Here is a 21,403-nt window from a genome sequence, read left to right on the forward strand (position 1 = left end):
TTTTGGGGGCTGGATCATGACCCGTTTATTGATCTTTTCGGCTAGTCCGATTTTGATCCAACACACACATTTGTCACCTGAACTTGAGATGCATATTCTCCTCAGTTCATTGTCTTACAAAGATCGGCATCAACTAAGAATAGGGTTTTCTAGTAGGAGAATACCATAAAAAGGTAGGATTCTTGGCATAGTACAAAAACCAATTAAGCATATAGGCACCACACAATATCAACAATATTGCTCATATAAATAGCCATAGCTAGCTCCTCCCTCTGATCACGAATTGCAATAACTTTGAAAGAGAAAAGTAAAGTATTTAGTGTATAGTGATAATATATTATACATCTTCTATCATCATGCCAAGAATAGATCCTTTGATAGTTGGTCGTGTGGTAGGAGATGTTTTAGATCCATTCACAAGGTCTGTTGACCTTAGAGTGGTTTACAATAATAGGGAAGTCAACAATGCATGTGGCTTGAAACCTTCTCAAATTGTTACGCAACCTAGGGTTCAAATTGGAGGGGATGATCTTCGCAACTTTTACACTCTGGTAAATCATATTCCTTCTGTTTTATTTTAAAAGCTCTAACCATTTATAATTGATTCGCATTGAAATTTAAGCAGTTTGACCCCATATTCCAAATCCCATCACGTAAAATGGAAAAGGAGGGAGCATATATATGTAAATGGCGGTGTTTAGTTTTAATTTCTTTGTCTTTCTTAATGTGGAGTTTTTTTATGACATTTGAGATTTTGTGCTCTTTTTTTCTCCAAGGTTATGGTGGATCCTGATGCTCCAAGCCCAAGCAACCCTAACCTGAGGGAGTATCTACACTGGTTAGTCAAGTTTAACAAGTTCAACATATATAGCCTTCTTGTAGTTTTTCTTTTCAAAAAAAGATATTTTTATATATACCTATCACATACTGCTGGAAAAAAACAGAAGCTGTTCTTGTAGTTGAAAGATAGGAAATTGTAGGGTTCTTTTTAAGTGTTGCATGAGCTTCTTCCATCTATATCATTTCAAGCTTATAGAATATACCTTTTGAAGAGGTTAAGCTGCATATATATATATATATATATATATATATATATATATATATATATATATATATATATATTATTATTATATATGAGGTAGGGGTCAGACCTAACCCCTCCCACATTGAACCCAACTTGTCTAACATAAAATCATCAAAAATTCAAGCATCGCAAAATATTTTGTGATGGAAAAATGAGATCGTCACAAATATGTCAAAAATTTCGTTCACATTTATATATTCCGTCATAAAATTGTCACAAGTTAGTCACAATTTTGTAGTAGATCTTCAGTCAAAAATATTCCGTCACAAATCAACTTTTTTCTTGTAGTGAAAACAATTGTGTGACATAAGTTCTAAATGAAAAACCAATGTTTTTAAATGAAAAGCTCAACCAAAAATCTTATTTGAAAAATCAGTGGAACTGAAAGACAGGAAACACATAAAACTGAAAACGAGGAAAATCACAGTGTGCTTCTCTCTGTCTTTAGCTGGTCGTATTATATTATCTTTTTCAATATTTTGGCTAGAATTTATATTTCGGATTTATAAGTTTTGATTTTTTTTAATATTGTAATGCTAATTAAGAGTAATTAACTATCACTATATATTCTTTTTTTTTCCTAACACTTTCTTTTTTATATTTTTGTAGGCTGGTCACAGATATCCCAGCAACTACAGATACAAGCTTTGGTAAATCCTCCTATATTACAGATCATGAGTTGCTTCTTTGTACTAAAATCCATTCTGCATAATTAGTTTGTGATTTCATTAGGTTAGATGGGCGTTGGATTAATCAACATTCTTAATTAGGTACAGTTTGAATTCTATGCACTCATGCAGTAAAAAAAGTTTGCACAATTAGGTCATTTGTAAGATAATAGCATTAATTAATAACCTAGAAAAAACGGTACTATCATTTACTATTAGAGGTAACATATATACACCTATAACATAAATTCTATTTACTGGATCAGTGTATATATAACTAAAATCCTTTTACTTGATATTTCGCTGCATTGCAGGAAATGAAGTTATATGCTAAGAGAGTCCACAACCATCATTGGGAATTCATCGCTTTGTTTTCGTGTTGTTTCGACAATTGGGTCGCGAAACTGTGTATGCACCAGGTTGGCGTCAGAATTTCAGCACAAGAGACTTTGCAGAAGTTTACAATCTTGGTTTGCCTGTTTCTGCTGTTTACTTCAATTGCCATAGGGAGAGTGGTACTGGTAGCCGCCGCGCATAATTAAAGATATTAATTACTTTTATATATATAGTAAATAAAGCTTTACTGTTATTAATTAAGTCGTGAAATCTTACTAAAGGTTTTGCAGAAATATCTGCACTTTGTTTGATATATAATTAATATCTACTATTGGTTAGCATATGATATATAATTGTATTAGTTTCAATATAAGGTTTGATGTTACCTATTAGTAAGCCTTGCTCATTGCTTCCTTCATTGTCTCCTGCTCCCCTTCATTAAATAACTTCATTGTGGTTGCTAGGTATTGAAATATAGTCTAACCTATCTTTAACAACATTTTCATATAACATTCATTTACTATAAAAAAAAGTTAAGTTTTTCTCGAAATCGATTTTTGATGTTATATTTTACCTCTCTATAGCAACGTTTTACCTATAAAATCAACATCCATCTTTATGCCGATACAACATGCCCCAAAAAGGCAACTGAGTTTAACCAAAACTCACATTTTGAAAATTTGGCATATAACTGATTATTCTTCAAAGTATAAAGCACACTCCGAAGATGCTGCTCATGCTCCTTTTGACTGCTAGAGTAAATCAAGATATCATCAATTAATACAACTACAAAAGAATCCAAATATGTCTTGAACACCTGATTCATCAAATCCATAAATGTTGTTGGGGCATTTGTCAACCCAAATGACATCACTAGGAATTCGTAATGCCCATACCGAGTCCAAAAAACTATTTTAGGGATATCAGATGCCCTAATCTTCAATTGATGGTAACCTGACCTCAAATCGATCTTCAAAAATACCTTGGCACCCTGAAGCAAATCAAATAAGTCATCAATTCTTGGAAGCGGATATTTGTTCTTGATAGTGGCCTTGTTCAACTACCAATAATCTATACACATCAGCATAGAGCCATCTTTCTTCTTTACAAATAGTACTGGTGCACCCAAGGGCGAGACACTAGGTCTAATGAATCCCTGATCAAGCAAGTCTTGTAACTGCTTCTTCAATTCTTTCAACTCTGGCGGGGCCATATGGTATGGTGGAATATAAACGGGCTGAGTGCCCGGAGCCAAATTAATACAGAAGTCAATATCTCTGTCGGGTAGCATCCCCGGAAAATCTGCAGGAAATACTTCTGGAAATTCATGAACAACTGGTACTGAGTCCATAGAAGGAACATCCGCACTGGGATCACGAATATAAACCAAATAGGCTAGACACCCTTTCTCTACCCTACGCCGATCTTTCATATAAGAAATAACCCTGCTGGCAGAATGACCAGGAGTTCCTTTCCACTCTAACTGAGGTAACCCCGACATGGCTAGGGTCACTGTCTTGGCATGACAATCCAATATAGCATGATAAGGTGAGTTCCAGTCCATACCCAAGATGACATCAAATTCTACCATATCAAGAAGTAAAAGATCCACACTAGTCTCAAGACTACTGATAGCAACCACACATGAACGATAGACATGATCTACTACAACAAAGTCTCCCACCGGTGTAGATACATACACAGAAGCACTAAGAGAATCACAAGGCACAACCAAATATGAAGCAAAATAGGAGGACACATAGGAATAAGTAGATCCTGGATCAAATATAACTGAAGCATCTCTATGGCAAACTGGAATAATACCTATGATCACAGCATCAGATGACTCGATCTCAAGCCTAGCTGGAAAAGCATAAAATCGGGGCTGAGCCCCACCACTCTAAACTGCGTCCCTGGGACGGCCTCTAAGTGGCTGGACTCCATCTCTAACAGTCTGTCCTCCACCTCTAATGTCCTGACCTCCACCTCTAATGGCCTGACCCCCACCTCTGGCTTCCTGACCCCAACCTCTAGCTGGCTGAGCAGGCCGTGAAGCAACCGGTGCCAGTATGATGGCACGAGAATCCTACCGAGATTTGTTACTCGACAACCTAGGGCAATACCTCCTGATGTGACCAATGTTCCTACACTCATAATACCCATCCTGATGTCGTGGATGCTGAAGCTGTAGTTGACCCGAACGGGCCGGATAACTGCTGTGGTGACTCTGGAGTGGTAGTGCACTGATAGGAGCTGAATGTTCACTAAATGCTGGCTGCCCAGAGTAAGTCATAATAGGATTTTGACTCCCTGAAGCACTGGGAGATGCGTGAAGTGCTAAATGAAAAAGTCTGGGAGGATGACCTCTACCAAAATTACCCCTGCCTCCAGACGAGGCACCACTGAAACCACCAAACTGATGAGGACTCTTATCAGACCTCTGCCCTCTCTCTTGTACAAGAACCATCTCGATCCTCCTCGCGACATTAGCAGCCGCCTGAAAAGAAATCTCACTTCCGGTCTCCTTGGCCATCTGAAGCCTGATAGGGTGAGTGAGTCCCTCAATAAACCTCCTCCTCTCTCTCTCTCTCTCTCTCTTAGTAGGTAGTAAAAGGGGAACATGGCGGGCTAAATCTATAAAACGGGACTCATACTGAGTAACAGTCATACTGCCCTGCTGTAAACGCTCAAATTGCTTGCGGTAATCCTCTCTCAGTGTGATAGAAAGGAACTTCTCCAGAAATAGCTGAGAGAACTGCTCCCAGGTAAGTGCAGGAGATCCAATTGGTCTGGTCAATGTATAATCTCTCCACTACCTCTTGGCGGAACCCGTCATCTGAAATACAGCAAAATCAACCCCATTTGTCTGAACTATACCCATGTTCCGCAGCACCTCATGGCAACAGTCAAGATAATCATGTGGGTCCTCAAAAGGTGTACCACCAAAGTAAACTAGAAAGAGCTTGGTAAACTTATCCAGTCTCAATAAGGCCTCAAAAGACATGGCGGGCCTATCACCGGTCTGTGTCGCAATAACTGGCTGAACTACCCCAACTGGCGGGGCTATTGGAGCCTGATTTTGGGGAGCCATCTGCTACGGAGCGGGAGTAGTGGGAGTTTGTGCTCCTCCCCCAGCCTGTGAGACGGCTGGTGCCACTGGAAATGTACCGTTCTAGGCCAGCCCTCAATAAGACTCACCAAACAGACTAGACCGTCCTGAAGCACTAGAGTAGCTATGAATCCTTCCGGGACCTGAACTGGTCCAACTGGTACATTCTGAACTAGAACCTCCTCCTGAAGATCCACCCGAGGTTCTACAACAAGTACAGTTGCTCAAGCTCTATACTGAGCTCTGCCTCTGCCTCTAGCACGACCTCGGCCTCGACCTCTACCCCCAGTCATAGTTGCCACCAGGGGCTCTGGTCCCTGTCCATCGGTAGATGTATTATGTGTTCTCACCATCTGCGATAGAATAAGAGTAGAATTGTTCAATCATCGATGATAGAATAAAATCGCACGATAAAATAAGAAAGAAGTGATATTGTTCGTAAACTTCATAGCCTTTGAGTGATAAGTACAGACGTCTCTGTATCGATCCGTCAGACTCTACTAAGGTTGCTCGTGACTTGTGAGACCTATGTAACCTAGTGCTCTGTTACCAACTATCACGACCCGAAATTCCCATCTTCGGGACCGTGATGGCGCCTAACATTTCACTTGCTAGGCAAGCCAATGTTAGAATAATATTTTCCATTTTAAAATAATTTTTAAATTTATTAATAACAAAGAAACAAGTGCGGAAGTAAATTCTGAAATGTAGTGAATAATCCATAAAAATAACGGTGTCTAAATACCATCCCAGAATTGGTGTCACAAGTGCACGAGCTTCTAGAATAATACAAATAAAGGTCTGAATAAAATAAAGTTGTCTGAAAACTAACACACAGCTAAAGTAAAGTAGACGGGGACTTCAGAACTGCGGACGCCATGCAGTTATACCTTAAGTCTCCTCTGGGTAGCTGAAATCCAAGCAAGTCTATGGTACGCCGCTGGGACCTACTCCTAAATCTGCACAAGAAGTACAGAGTGTAGTATCAGTACAACTAACCCCATGTACTGGTAAGTGCCGAGCCTAACCTCGACGAAGTAGTGACGAGGCTAAGGCAGCTCACTTACATTAACTTGTACACAATAAAAGTAATAACCACAATAACAAAAATAAATCAGGTAACTCATTTTAATAGTTGAAGCCAACCCAGCACTCATAATCAATTATTATTTCAATCAACTTTCGTTGCAGCGTGCAACCCGCTCCCACAATATATTCATATTCAATTCTGTTGCGGCGTGCAACCTGCTCCTCAAATATACTTATTTTAATCAAGTCTGTTGCGGCGTTCAACCCGATCCCCCAATATATATATATATCGACTTTTTAAATAAGTCTATTGCGGCGTACAACCCAATCCCCCAATATGGACTTTTAATAAGTCTGTTGTGGCGTGCAACCAGATCCTCCAATATGGACTTTTAATAAGTCTGTTGCGGCGTGCAACCCGGTCCTCCAATATGTATTCCTTTTTATTTTTGTTGCTCTTACAATATATTCATTTACCAACCTTGTGTGGGGAAAATTTTCCCTAGGATTGATATTGATGTGATAATTGTAATTTGATGAAAGTCCTGTACACGAGGTGACGAGTGTGTACACGAGCTAAATGTGGAAGATTATGTCTTTAAATATTTGTAGATCACTGCTTCAAATTAATTAAATTATTTTATCTTGTATATTCTTCATCTTTGATCTAATTTTTATACTTTAAACTTGCTTGACCTTTTCCTGCTAATTATTTTACCTGTTTAGTTGAAACTTGGTTTCTTTGATTCTGTGCATTATTTGAAGGTTGAATTTCTTAAATTTAAATATTATTAATATGATGTATTTGATCTTCTAAATTTTTGTATGGAGGCAACGTATTGAGAATTTTGAAATATTATTTTTGTTGAGTTATTTATTCCTGAATATGTTGTGAGATTTTGTACTCATTATGATTGAGCCGTGAGCTCCCTGTTGTGGAAAATATTGTTGATATTGTTTATTTTGGCGAATTGAAATATTAGAGCACTTGAGGTGTAGATTGTGATATATTGTGCTATTGATACACATGCGGTGGTATAAGGGCTGGGTGTTGAAACGCATGCGGTGGGATACGAGTGGCTTGATACGCATGGCTAATAGGGGAACTACTAGAAGTCATGCGGTGTGATAAGGGTGGCTAAAATGCGGGATGCTATTTCGTTTTCTTTCCACGACGTATTATTTGCCCTTATTCTGTGCAATTTAATGGTGACATACTACTTACTTGATTCACTTGCGTTGTCATTTATTATTATTAAATTGTTAAACATGTCACCATGTCTTTTATTTTTTCAGTAGGGCCTGACCTGACCCCGTCACTACTCTACCGAGGTTAGACTTGATATTTACTGGGTACCGCTGTGGCGTACTCATACTACGCTTTTGCACATCTTTTTGTGCAGATCCAGGTACACCTACCAGTCCAGACATCAGTGAGCTACCCGTGTACGGAGATTTCGAGGTATATCTGCCAGCGTCCGTAGATTCCGGAGTCCCCTTCTATCCTTGTTATGTTGTTTCCTTCTTTTCTTTAGACTCTGATATATAAAGACATTGAGGATAAATTTTTAGAAGTTTGTGACTTATTTCTACCGGGTTTTGGGAGTTATAATTATGTGAGTTTGCAAATTATTTATCTCATATTTCTATTGTTATTCCGCATTGATAGGCTTACCTAGTCTTAAAGACTAGGTGTCATCACGACATCCTACGGAGGGAAATTTGGGGTCGTGACATTCAAGCACAATAATTTCTCAAGTCTTTTTCGCCAGGTAATGTGTGTATTCATGTAAGTATTTTCACTACAAACTCATATCTAATTTTGGTATCCTTGTCTAGATTATGAGTACACTTTAACTTTAGTTTTTGATTTTAATTAGATTTTCTAAATACCGTAATTGAAATTGAGTTGTGTGTTGTTAATTCCTTAGTGCGGTAAAGTATTTCGTTATCTAAGAAAAGACGAACTTGGAGATTCTTACCCAGGAAAATTGACAATGTTCATTGTTTTTTGTCATTATTAATTTGAAATGATTGGATTTTTCCAATTTGATCAAGGGCCATAAATTCAGGATTTTTATTAGCTTCATCTTATTTTTTTTTATTATTTATTTATTTAATCCCACCCTCTAGAGATTGGGTGTGCTTTCATTCCGTCGCAAAAGATAATAAAAGGAGGGGGGCTAGGCATGACCTCTGTTACATCAAAGATTGAATGGGTTCAACCTTTTGAAAAATTGGACAAAGAAGTTCTTTAGCCTTCCGGTCCATATCAGTGAACAATTAACTAACATAAAAATTTTCCTTATCATATTTAATTCTGAAGCTGGACAATTGCCATTTATCTAGATGAAAGGGGTCCTTTGTCTCTCTAGGAATGTTCTGAAAGGCAAAAGATATAGAAAATTCTCAAAAAAGAAAAAGCAGATGCATTTTTGGCCAATCAATCAACTACTTGATTAGTTTCTCTGTAGTAATGATTAGTCTCTTAGCATTTGCTTGGCTTAAAATCAGTATCGTTTCCTCAATTATGTCCTTCAGTTTGGCATTGCTCACGTTGTGATTAGTGAGCATATTCTTGATTATTAACTTCATCTTCGCAATCGTATATAGAACATACAAAAGGCCCCTTAACTATTGAGAATCTTTAAATACTGCTTTTTAGGCTCAATTATGGTACTTGAAATTGGATAGGTTAAATACTGCTTTTGCAGTTTGTTTCGATATTTTTTGGCTTTTATAGTGAATGACTGTTATATACCTATAATAACATTTGATGTTTAAATATATTTTGGGTGTTATAAATAAAATTATCCAAAAAATAATTTTTTTAATGTTACATATAAAAGAAAAGAAAATTATTCAAATCTAAATACTCAAAAGATAAGTAAATTTTTACTAATTAAATATTAAAAAAACTAACACATTCTTAATAAATTTGTAACCAAATGTCCAAATGTATAAAGATTTAAACTCTAAAGCATATATTTTAAAGCTATTAGAAGATTAAATTATTTCAAGATTGATGAAAGAAATCCGTAATTATAGCTTATTTCATATATTCTAGTCTCTTACTAGCGATATAACGCTTGAATTAGCATAGATTTGTGTCCAAACTTTCAGCAAAAGGATACCTAATAATTTTTTCTTGAAAGTAATCTAAGAGGTTAAGAGTTGAATCTTCTATCTCGGTCCAAGTACTAGTACATTGAGGTCAAAATGTGTAAACTTATTATTGGTGATCTTATTAGAGATTCTATATGGAAGTTATAGAAGGGTAGTTTTACAAAGAGCATATTGTATAAAGATGGATGTTGATTTTATAGGTAAAACGTTGCTATAGAGAGGTAAAATATAACATCAAAAATCGATTTCGAGATAAATTTAGCTTTTTCTTATAGTAAATGAATGTTATATGAGAATGTTGTTAAAGATAGGTTAGACTATATTACAATACCTAGCAACCACAATGAAGTTATTTAATGAAGGGGAGCAGGAGACAATGAAGGAAGCAATGAGCAAGGCTTACTAATAGGTAACATCAAACCTTATATTGAAACTAATACAATTATATATCATATGCTAACCAATAGCACTACTAGAAATTTGCTAAACACAGATCAAAAAAACCAACCAAAGTTGGTCGGTTATGGCCAATTACCGACCAAAACGCGACCATTTATGTATGGACGGTATTTTGACGGTCGGAAAGGCATATCGGGGTCTGTATTATGGCAGGATACTATTCCACTACTAAACCATTGGTGCATTTTGTTTTAAGGCTGTCTTTTATTTGATTTATACTCTTTAATTGTATTTTCGCACGAAAATAATCGACCAAACTTGGTCGATTTTATTAAAAAATAAAATTACCGACCAAAGTTGGTCGGTTTTTTAAAATGACCGGCCGAATCAAACCGACCAATTTTGGTAGATATTAATTATATATCAAACAAAGTGCAGATATTTCTGCAAAGTGCAGATTAATTAAGTAAGATTTCACGACTTAATTAATAACAATAAAGCTTTATTTACTATATATATATATATATATATATATATATATAAGTAATTAATATCTTTAATTATGCGCGGCGGCCACCAGTACCACTCTCCCTATGGCAATTGAAGTAAATAGCAGCAACAGGCAAACCAAGATTGTAAAGTTCTACAAAGTCTCTTGTGCTGAAAGTCTGACGCCAACCTGGTACATACACAGTTTCGCGACCCAATTGTCGAAGCAACACGAAAACAAAGCGATGAATTCCCAATGATGGTTGTGGACTCTCGTAGCATATAACTTCATTTCCTGCAATGCAGCGAAATATCAAGTAAAAGGATTTTAGTTATATATACACTGATACAGTAAATAGAATTTACCTTATAAGTGTATATATGTTACCTCTAATAGTAAATTATAGTACCGTTTTTATTAGATTATTAATTAATGCTATTATCTTACAAATGACCTAATTGTACAAATTATTTTTACAGCATGAGTGCATAGAACTTAAACTGTACCTAATTAAGAATGTTGATTAATCCAACACCCATCTAACCTAATGAAATCACAAACTAATTATGCAGAATGGATTTTAGTACAAAGAAGCAACTCATGATCTGTAATATAGGAGGATTTACCAAAGCTCGTATCTGTAGTTGCTGGGATATCTGTGACCAGCCTACAAAAATATAAAAAAGAAAGTGTTAGGAAAAAAAAAGATATATAGGGATAGTTAAATACTCTTAATTAGCATTACAATATTAAAAAAAATCAAAACTTATAAATCCGAATAATATAAATTCTAGCCAAAATATTGAAAAAGATAATATAATACGACCAGCTAAAGACAGAGAGAAGCCCAATGTGATTTTTCTCGTTTTCAGTTTTATGTGTTTCCTGTATTTCAGTTCCACTGATTTTTCAAATAAGATTTTTGGTTGAGCTTTTCATTTAAAAACATTGGTTTTTCATTTAGAACTTATGTCACACAATTGTTTTCACTACAAGAAAAAAGTTGATTTGTGACGGAATATTTTTGACTGAAGATCTACTACAAAATTGTGACAAACTTGTGACAATTTTATGACGGAATATATAAATGTGAACGAAATAGTTGACTATTTTTGACGTTCTCATTCTTCCATCACAAAATATTTTGCGATGCTTGAATTTTTGATGATTTTTTTTTAATTGTAATAAGAGTAGTATCCTTTATAACATATGTCATATCTGCGTTGAGACTGAAGTTAGTATTTTGAGTAAGAAGTCTAAAGCATATGTCTCACTTGCGTTATGAAAGAGTTAGGGTTTGCAGTACATATCGTTAGTTATAATTTGAGTGACGTTATGATTTTATGTTAGACAAGTTGGGTTCTCTTAACACATCTGGTACTTGTGTTTTGAGCACATAAAATAATTATCTCGATTGCAAGCATATATGGGTGGGATTAAACTGTATCTAATTTATTATTTTTTCCAATCAAAGCCACCTTTAATATGGAAGGGGTTAGGTCTGACCCCTACCTCATATATAATAATAAAAAAGCAACTAGTACTTGTACAAGAGGTGTGTGTATATATATATATATATATATAATATGCAGCCTAACCTCTTCAAAAAGGTATATTGTCGGCTATGGGAGCTTGGAGGAGCAGTGGTGACGCGAGTACTATGTGGTCAGCGACAGCAGACTGTATTAGGGAGGCTGTGAGAGAGGTGTTAGGGGTCTCGACGGGCGTCTCTGGTGGGTACAAAGGAGACTGGTGGTGGAATGAAGTGGTCCAAGGTAAAGTGGAAGTAAAGAAGGCGACGTACCTGAAGTTAGTGGGAAACATAGGTGAGGAGGAGAGGCGAGTGTGCATGGAGAGGTATAAGGCAGCTAGGAAGGAGGCTAAGCTGGCGGTCACAGAGGCTAAGACTGCAGCTTATGGTCGTATGTACGAGGAATTGGGGAAAAAAGGTGGGGAGAAGTAGTTATTCCGGCTGGCCAAGTTCAGGGAGAGGAAGGCTCGGGATTTGGACCAAGTGAGATGCATCAAGGACGAAGATGGTAGAGTATTGATGGAAGATGTCCATATTAAGAGGAGATGACAGACTTACTTTCATAAACTTCTTAATGAAGAAGGGGATCGGGATATTGTGCTAGGCGAATTGGAGCATTCCGAGAGTCACCGTGACTTTGGGTACTGCAGGCGAATCGAGGTTGAGGAGGTCGTGGGAGCTATGCGTAAGATGAGCAGGGGCAGAGCGACCGGGCCAGACGAGATTCCGGTGGAATTTTGGAAGTGTGTGGGGAGAGCAGGTTTGGAGTGGTTGACTAGGTTGTTTAATATTATTTTTAAGGGGAAGAGGATGCCGAATGAGTGGAGGTGGAGTATGGTGGTTCCATTGTATAAGAACAAAGGTGATATCCAGAGTTGTAACAATTATAGGGGTATCAAATTACTGAGTCATACCATGAAAATATGGGAGAGGGTGGTTGAAGCAAGGGTGAGGATGACAGTGTCTGTATCCGACAACCAGTTCGGGTTCATGCCGGGTCGTTCGACTACAGAAGCTATACACCTTGTTAGAAGGTTAGTGGAACTATACAGAGAGAGGAAGAAGAATCTGTACATGGTGTTTATTGACCTAGAGAAAGCATATGACAAGGTCCCTAGAGAAATTCTCTGGAGATGCCTGGAGGCAAAAGGTGTGTCGGTTCCCTACATTATGGCGATTAAGGACATGTATGATGGGGCTAAGACTCGGGTTAGGACAGTAGGAGGCGACTCTGAGCACTTTCCGGTTTTAATGGGGTTACACCAAGGATATGCGCTCAGTCCGTTCTTATTCTCCCTGGTGATGGACGCGTTAACACACCATATTCAAAGAGATGTGCCATGGTGCATGCTATTCGCCGATGACATAGTTCTGATTGATGAGTTGCGAGCCGGTGTTAATGAGAGACTGGAGGTTTGGAGACAGGCTCTTGAGTCTAAGGGTTTCAAGCTGAGCAGGACGAAGACGCAATACCTAAAGTGTAAGTTCAGCGCTGAGCCAGGGAAAGTGGGCGTGGATGTGAGTCTTGATTCGCAGGTCATCCCGAGTGGAGGAAGCTTCAAGTACCTTGGTTCGGTTATCCAGGGGGGAGAGGAGATCGATGAGGATGTCACACACCGTATTAGGGTAGGATGGATGAAGTGGAGGTTAGCATCTGGAGTCCCGTGTGATAAGAGAGTGCCACTGATACTCAAAGGTAAGTTTAATAAAGCGTTGGTTAGACCGACCATGATGTATGGGGCTGAGTGTTGGCCCGTTAAGAACTCACATATCCAGAAGATGAAAGTAGCATAAATGAGGAAGTTGTGGTGGATGTGCGGGCACACTAGGATAGATAAGATTAGGAATGATGATATTCGGGAGAAGGTGCATGTGGCTCCTATTGATGACAAGTTGCGGGAAGCGAGGCTTAGATAGTTCGGACATATTCAGAGGAGAAGCCCAGATGCTCCGGTACGGAGGTGTGAGCAGCTGGTTGTGGAGGGCACGAGAAGAGGTAGAGGGCGGCCTAAGAAGTATTGGGGAGAGGTGATCAGGCAGGATATGGCGAGGCTTCAGATTTTCGAGGACATGACACTTGATAGGAATATGTGGAGGTCGAGTATTAGGGTTGTAGGTTAGGAGGCAGTTGAGTCGTGCCTTACTTCGTACCATTGTGGGACTAGCCATGTAGGGTTTTTGGCTAAGATAGCTAGTGGCAATGTTGTGGCTTAGTATTTCGCTTTTCAGTGCATGCCCTATTTACTAGCTATCGCTTTTGCTTTGTATCTTTATTCTAGATTTCATGGTGTTCCTATTTTTCATATGATTGTTGTGGTGATACTAATATTTACTAATATTGTCTCTCTTTGCTTTGCATCTTTCTTCTGGACTTTATGGTGTTCCTATTTATCATATGATTGTTGTTGTGATACTAATATTGTCCCCTTTTTGTCCTTTTGTCTTTTTTTATTTTTTTTTTGAGCCGAGGGTCTTTCGGAAACAGCCTCTCTACTCCTTCGGGGTAGGGGTAAGGTCTGCGTACACACTACCCTCCCCAGACCCCATTAGTGGAATTTTACTGGGTTGTTATTGTTGTTGTTGTATAAGCTTGAAATGATATAGTAGATGGAAGAAGCTCATGCAACACTTAAAAAGAACCCTACAATTTCCTATCTTTCAACTACAAGAACAGCTTCTGTTTTTTCCAGCAGTATGTGATAGGTCTATATAAAAATATCTTTTGTTGAAAAGAAAAACTACAAGAAGGCTAGATATGTTGAACTTGTTAAACTTGACTAACCAGTGTAGATACTCCCTCAGGTTAGGGTTGCTTGGGCTTGGAGCATCAGGATCCACCATAACCTTGGGAAAAAAAGAGAGCACAAAATCTCAAATGTCATCAAAATATTCCATATTAAGAAAGACAAAGAAATTAAAACTAAACACCACCATTTATATATATATATATATATATATATATATATATATGCTCCCTCCTTATCCATTTTACGTGGTGGGATTTGGAATATGGGGTCAAACTGCTTAAATTTCAATGCGAATCAATTATAAATGGTTAGGGCTTTTAATTTTAAAATAAAACAGAAGAAATATGACTTACCAGAGTGTAAAAGTTGCGAAGATCATCCCCTCCAATTTGAACCCTAGGTTGCGTAACAATTTGAGAAGGTTTCAAGCCACATGCATTGTTGACTTCCCTATTATTGTAAACCACTCTAAGATCAACAGACCTTGTGAATGGATCTAAAACATCTCCTACCACACGACCAACTATCAAAGGATCTATTCTTGGCATGATGATAGAAGATGTATAATATATTATCACTATACACTAAATACTTTACTTTTCTCTTTCAAAGTTATTGCAATTCGTGATCAGAGGGAGGAGCTAGCTATGGCTATTTATATGAGCAGTATTGTTGATATTGTGTGGTGCCTATATGCTTAATTGGTTTTTGTACTATGCCAAGAATCCTACCTTTTTATGGTATTCTCCTACTAGAAAACCCTATTCTTAGTTGATGCCGATCTTTGTAAGACAATGAACTGAGGAGAATATGCATCTCAAGTTCAGGTGACAAATGTGTGTGTTGGATCAAAATCGGACTAGCCGAAAAGATCAATAAACGGGTCATGGTCCATCCCCTCAAAATTTTCTTGAGTCAAAATAATCTAATTAAATAACGTGTCATAAATCAACTCGTCCAACATGACCCAACTGGCTCTCTTTTTTAACTTTGCTTTTGAAAAAGAAAATGTAAAAGATGATGTGATTTTATTAGCTTAAGTTTTTCCAAGTTCGCGTAATTCTTAGTCTCCAAATTAGATTTTGTACTTGGGTTTTGATTGCATTTCGACTCATTGGGTTACATACACTAATCATGACTCCTTTTTACCCAACACTAGTTTGATTAGTCATTTTGGATTCAAAACGAATTATAAACTGATAAGTTATGTGTCCTGCTATGTTTTGATGATCTGACAAACGTAATATTCAGAACCAGATGGGGAACCTGTTCCACATCCTCTGAGTGCTCAAAGATCAACAAGACTCAAGTCTGGGACATGATCCAACTTTCAGAGTCCAAGAAACAACAGAGGGAACAGATCGACATCAGTTCCCTTGCTGACAGTACCAATCAACTCCCCACAGCTATAAAGTGACTGCAACTGTTCCTCTGCACACACCCAACAGTGCAAACAGTGGAGCAGTCACTTTATAGGGAATGCCTTTGTACCAAACATGCTTGCATCATTCAAGTGATGTCACTTATGTAATATTAATATGAAGCAAAGCAAAAACAAGACACTTGCACACTCAGAATTGAGCAAGCTCTCTTTCAAGTGTATTGTCAACTTGCAAGTGATATTCAAGGAATCAAGAACAAAGAGCAACATAACGAATGATCAGTTTCTTGCATTGAGTCATCATATGTCCTTAGTTGTGTAGTACCTTTGTCAGAACAATTTACTTGTAATTCCTACTTAGCTTAGTTAGAAGCATTGTGTAGGAAACCCTTGTAAAATCATAAACCATACGTTTGTGTCTTGGCTAGAGTTAGTCGAGTTGTAAGCTTTGTAATAGAGTTATTACAAAGGGGCTTGTAATAGAGTTGCTATAAGTTAGTGAGGAATTAAGAGGTTAATTCCTAGGTTACAACAGTTTTGTAATCTAAAGTTTGCTCAGTAGTGAAGTTGAAATCCTATAAGGGTAGGTCGTGATTTTTAATCCCGTGAGCTGGGAGTTTTTCACGTAAAACTCCACTGTGTCATTTACTTACTGTTGTGTGCGTGCGTTCTGTGGAAACTGATAGAGAACCTGATTTTCTATATAGTTTGGTGGACCCTTAGTTTCTATCAATTGGTATCAGAGCAGGTTCTTTCTATTAGGCTAACACCTAGAAAGGATCCTCATGGCTACTCCACCAAACTTTGAAGAAGGTCAATCAACCTACAGACCACCACAATTTAATGGCCAATACTATGGATGGTGGAAGACAAGGATGCATGATTCTATCATGGCTGAAGACTCAAAACTTTGGGATGTCATCTGCGATGGTCCTTTTGTTCCTATGAAGACCATTGGAGAACCAACAATGTTAGTTCCCTAGACTAGGAAAGAATACAATGATGCTGACAAAAAGGATATAGAGAAGAACTTCTGAGCCAAAAATATCTTCGTCTGTGGTATTGGACCAGACGAATACAACCGGATTTCTGCCTGCCAATCTGCCAAGGAGTTCTGGGAAGCTCTCCAAACAGCACACGAAGGGACTACTCAAGTCAAACAGTTGAAGATTGATATGCTAACCACTGAGTATGAGCTACTCAGTATGAAGGACGATGAGTCCATGCAGAACATGCACACTCGCTTCACTTCTATCATCAATGAGCTCCATTCTCTGGGAGAAATCATTCCAAGAAACAAGCTTGTCAGAAAAATACTCAGCGTATTACCTGGATCCTAGGAAAGCAAAGTAAATGCTATCACAGAGACAAAGGATCTGCAGAAGCTGATCATTGATGAACTTATTGGCAATTTGAAAACTTATGAAATGAAGGAGAAGGATAATAAGAGAAGAGAGCCCAAAAGGGAGAAGAACCCGGTCCTCAAGACAGACAAAAATGACTCAAGTGGTGAGGATGCCGATATGGCTTACCTGACAAAGAGATTTCAGAAAATGGTTCGCAGAAATGGAGGTATTCCAAAAAGGGGCAGCTCTAGCAAGCCAAGAGGCTATGACCTATTTCATAAGTGTGGGAAGCCAGGACATTTCATCAAGGATTGCCCCCTCCTCAAGCAAGATCAGTACAAATACAACACAGATAAACTAGCCAAGAGGAACCCGGTTCCTAACAAACGATTCAAGAGAAAAGATGTCGCTGACAATGTCTTGAAGCAAGCTCTTCCTGCATGGGGAGACTCCTCCAGCGAATCGGGAGAGGATGATGAACAAGGTGACAGCTCCATGATGGCAGTAGAGAGTGAAGAAGCTAAATATGATTCTATCTTTGCCCTGATGGCAAAATCGGATGATGATGAAGATGATGATAATGAGGTAAACTTTCTGGACGTTCAAAGAAATTTGAAGTCCTATTCTCAGAAAAAGCTTATATCTTTGGCATATATTTTAATTAATGCTTATCATAGTCTTATAAATAATAAAAATGCATTAACTGTGGGATTAGGAGAAGTAGAACATGAGAGGGATTATCTAGTGATTGTCGTGGTCGATTTAAAAGAGACCATTGAGTGCTTAAAAATGATAAAAAATCTCTAACTGAAAAGATTGCTAGCATAGAGCATGAGAGAGATGACTTCTTAGTAGTAGTCATAGACTTAAAGAAAACAATTGAGGAACTAAAAAGGGAAGGTAGGCATGAGATCACCCAAAAGGGAAAGGGAGTTACAAGTGAGACACACATTAAACTTGAAAATGAACTCCAAACTGTGAAATCTAGTGTGTGTGCAGAACTTGAAAGAAACAGCCAACTTCAAGAAGACCTAGGCAAAGTTAAAAGTGACCTCGAAAAATCTCTAAAGTGGACCTCGTCCTCTGATGTAATTGCTACCATGTATATAAGCAATGGTGGGAACAAGCAGGGAGTCAGGTTCCAAAGAGAAAAGACTCCCTACAACCCACATACCAAGTATGTTACTGTCCCTGATAACTGGTTTTGTACTCACTGTGGCAACACTGGCCACTTTAAAGAAACCTGTAAGGATAGAATTTTGTTTCCAACAGAAAAAAAAAGGTGTTTGTTGAAAAGGTAACTACTGCTAAGGAACCCGGTCCCTCCATTAAAAACGTATATTGCCTGCCTGTACAAGAAGAAGTCTGATTCACCCTTTTTCTTACTACAAGGGACCCAAACTTATTTGGATTCCTAAATCTAACCCTTGATTTTCTTGTGGAGGGAGCAGTGAAAGGAAGCAGCCAAAAATGATACATGGATAGTGGCTGCTCTAAACATATGAATGGAAGCACAAATAATTTCCTTTCACTCAAAGCCCTACAAGGAGGGAGTGTGTCCTTTGGAAATGGCAAAAATGGATACATTCTGGGAGTTGGAAGGATTGGGAAGTTTCTTGCTCACTCAATTGAAAATGTGTACTATGTAAACGGCTTGAAGTACAGTCTGCTGAGTGTTTCCCAAATCTATGACAAGGGAAACAAAGTGGAATTTGTGTCAAAAATATGCACAGTCACAAATCTTGTGACTGGTGAGGTGGTTCTGGTGGCTAAAAGATACAAAAATATTTATGTTGCTGTTGATGATGATGTTGAACCGTGGCACAGAAGATTGGGTCATGTAAGTTTTACGTTGCTGAACAAATTGGTCAAGAAGGACCTGGTTCGTGGCCTGCCCAAGTCAAGCTTCAAGGATCACAAGGTGTGTGATGCATGTGTAAAAGGAAAACAAGTCAGATCCTGCTTCAAACCCAAAAAGGAAGTTAGTACCTCAAGGCCACTTGATCTCCTTTATATGGAGTTGTGTGGACCTATGATGGTGCCAAGTAGAGGAGGAAAGAAGTACATTTTTGTTATAGTAGACGATTATTCCAGATTCACCTGGACCCTATTTCTCAGAACTAAGGATGAAACCTTTCAAGTATTTGGTGCATTTGTGAAAAAGATCCAGGTGAAGATGAGCCATAATGTAGTATGTATAAGGTCTGATCACGGCACAGAATTTGACAATGCCAAATTCGACGAATTATGTGCTGAAAATGGCATTACTCATAATTTTTCAGCTCCAAGAACACCTCAACATAATGGTGTTGTGGAGAGAAAAAATAGGACTCTTGAAGACATGGAAAGAACAATGTTGATTGACAGTGGCATTGCAAAAATATTCTGGGCAGAAGCAGTCAACACTGCATGCTACTTGGTAAACAGGTGCATGATCAGGTCCCTCCTTAACAAAACCCCGTATGAACTGCTGAACGGGAGAAAATCCAAGCTGGCACATTTAAGGACATTTGGCTGCAAATGTTTTGTTATCAACAATGGCAAGGAAGCACTTGAAAAATTCGATACCAAAAGTGATGAAGGAATCTTTCTGGGCTATTCATCACAAAGCAAAGCTTACAAAGTGTACAACAAGAGAACTCAATGTGTTGAGGAAAGCATACATGTGATCTTTAATGAATCTCACCATCATTGTGGGAAAGATTCACATGATAAGATTCATCAAGACGGAGAATAGTCAGTTGTTCCTAGTGAAGTCATAGACATGGCAAATGGTAAGGCTTACATGATGAGTCAAGTCAAGGAATCAAATGATGATAGTGTAGCTGTATATCCAACTGATGTGGAGGAACCTAATTCCTCAATCACAACAACTGAAGTTGAGAACAGAGTTATTGATGCTATCCAAGGAACCCCACATGCTGAGCTGAGAAGCGAAACTCGCGACAACCAAGGATCACATTCAGAAATACCTGGACCCTCTCACAATGAGATTCAGGTGTTTAACCGGAAGCACAAAAGTTCACACCCTCTTGAAAGTGTGATCACTTCTCTTGAATCAGGGATTCAAACGAGGTGTCACGTCCCGAAATTTTCACCTTCAGACCGTGATGGCGCCTAACATTTCACTTGCTAGGCAAGCCAACGTTAGAATAATATTATCCATTTTAAAATAATTGTTAAATTTATTAATAACAAAGAAACAAATGTGGAAGTAAAGTCTGAAATATAGTGAATAATCCATAAAAATAACAGTGTCTAAATACCATCCTAGAATTGGTGTCACAAGTGCACGGGCTTCTAAAATAATACAAATAAAGGTCTGAATAAAATAAAGCTGTCTGAAAATAAACACACAGCTAAAGTAAAGTAGACGGGGACTTCAGAACTGCGGACGCCGTGCAGTTATACCTCAAGTCTCCTCTGGTAGCTGAAATCAGAGCAAGTCTATGGTACGCCGCTGGGACCAACTTCGAAATCTGCACAAAAAGTGCAGAGTGTAGTATCAGTACAACCGACCCCATGTACTGGTAAGTGCCAAGCCTAACCTCGACGAAGTAGTGACGAGGCTAAGGCAGGTCACTTACATTAACCTGTATGCAATAATAGTAATAACCACAATAATAGAATTAAATCAGGTAACTCATTTCTAATAGTTGAAGCCAACTCAGCAGTCATAACCAATTATTATTTCAATCAATTTTCGTTGCGGCGTGCAATCCGCTCCCACAACATATTCATTTTCAATCCTCCCATATATTTATTTTAATCTAGTATATATAGACTTTTAAATAAGTGTATTGCGGCGAGCAACTCGATCCCCCAATATGGACTTTTAAACAAGTCTATTGCGGCGTGCAACCCCGATCCCCCAATATGGACTTTTAATAAGTCTGTTAGGGCGTGCAACCCGATCTCCCAATATGGACTTTTAATAAGTCAGTTGCGGCATGCAACCCGATCCCCCAATATGTACTTTTAATAAGTCTGTTGCGGCGTGCAAACCGATCCCCCCAATATATTCATTTCAATCAATTTTGTTGCAACGTACAACCCGCTCCTCCAATATATCCATTTACCAATTCTTATAGAAGAAATTTTCCCAATAAATGCAACAATTAATATAAAATTTTTAAGACAACAAGCATACAATAATT

The 21,403-nt window shown here is 38.1% G+C and overlaps 1 protein-coding gene and 1 pseudogene across 1 annotated transcript; one reads left to right on the plus strand and one right to left on the minus strand.

Annotated features, from left to right (window-relative positions):
• Positions 1-298: 298 nt before the first annotated feature.
• Positions 299-2,290, plus strand: LOC104089673 (protein FLOWERING LOCUS T 1-like; annotated as a pseudogene).
• Positions 2,291-10,311: 8,021 nt separating this feature from the next.
• LOC117275074 (protein FLOWERING LOCUS T 1-like) lies at positions 10,312-15,300 on the minus strand. Its single transcript, XM_070175513.1, has 4 exons — positions 14,873-15,300; positions 14,555-14,616; positions 10,868-10,908; positions 10,312-10,535 (listed from the first exon to the last, which is right to left on the minus strand). Exons 1-4 carry the CDS (start codon positions 15,065-15,067, stop codon positions 10,312-10,314), a joined length of 522 nt encoding a protein of 173 aa, XP_070031614.1. The 5' UTR covers positions 15,068-15,300.
• Positions 15,301-21,403: the final 6,103 nt, after the last annotated feature.

Source organism: Nicotiana tomentosiformis, chromosome 5 (assembly GCF_000390325.3).
Source record: "Nicotiana tomentosiformis chromosome 5, ASM39032v3, whole genome shotgun sequence".
Taxonomy (NCBI): domain Eukaryota; kingdom Viridiplantae; phylum Streptophyta; class Magnoliopsida; order Solanales; family Solanaceae; genus Nicotiana; species Nicotiana tomentosiformis.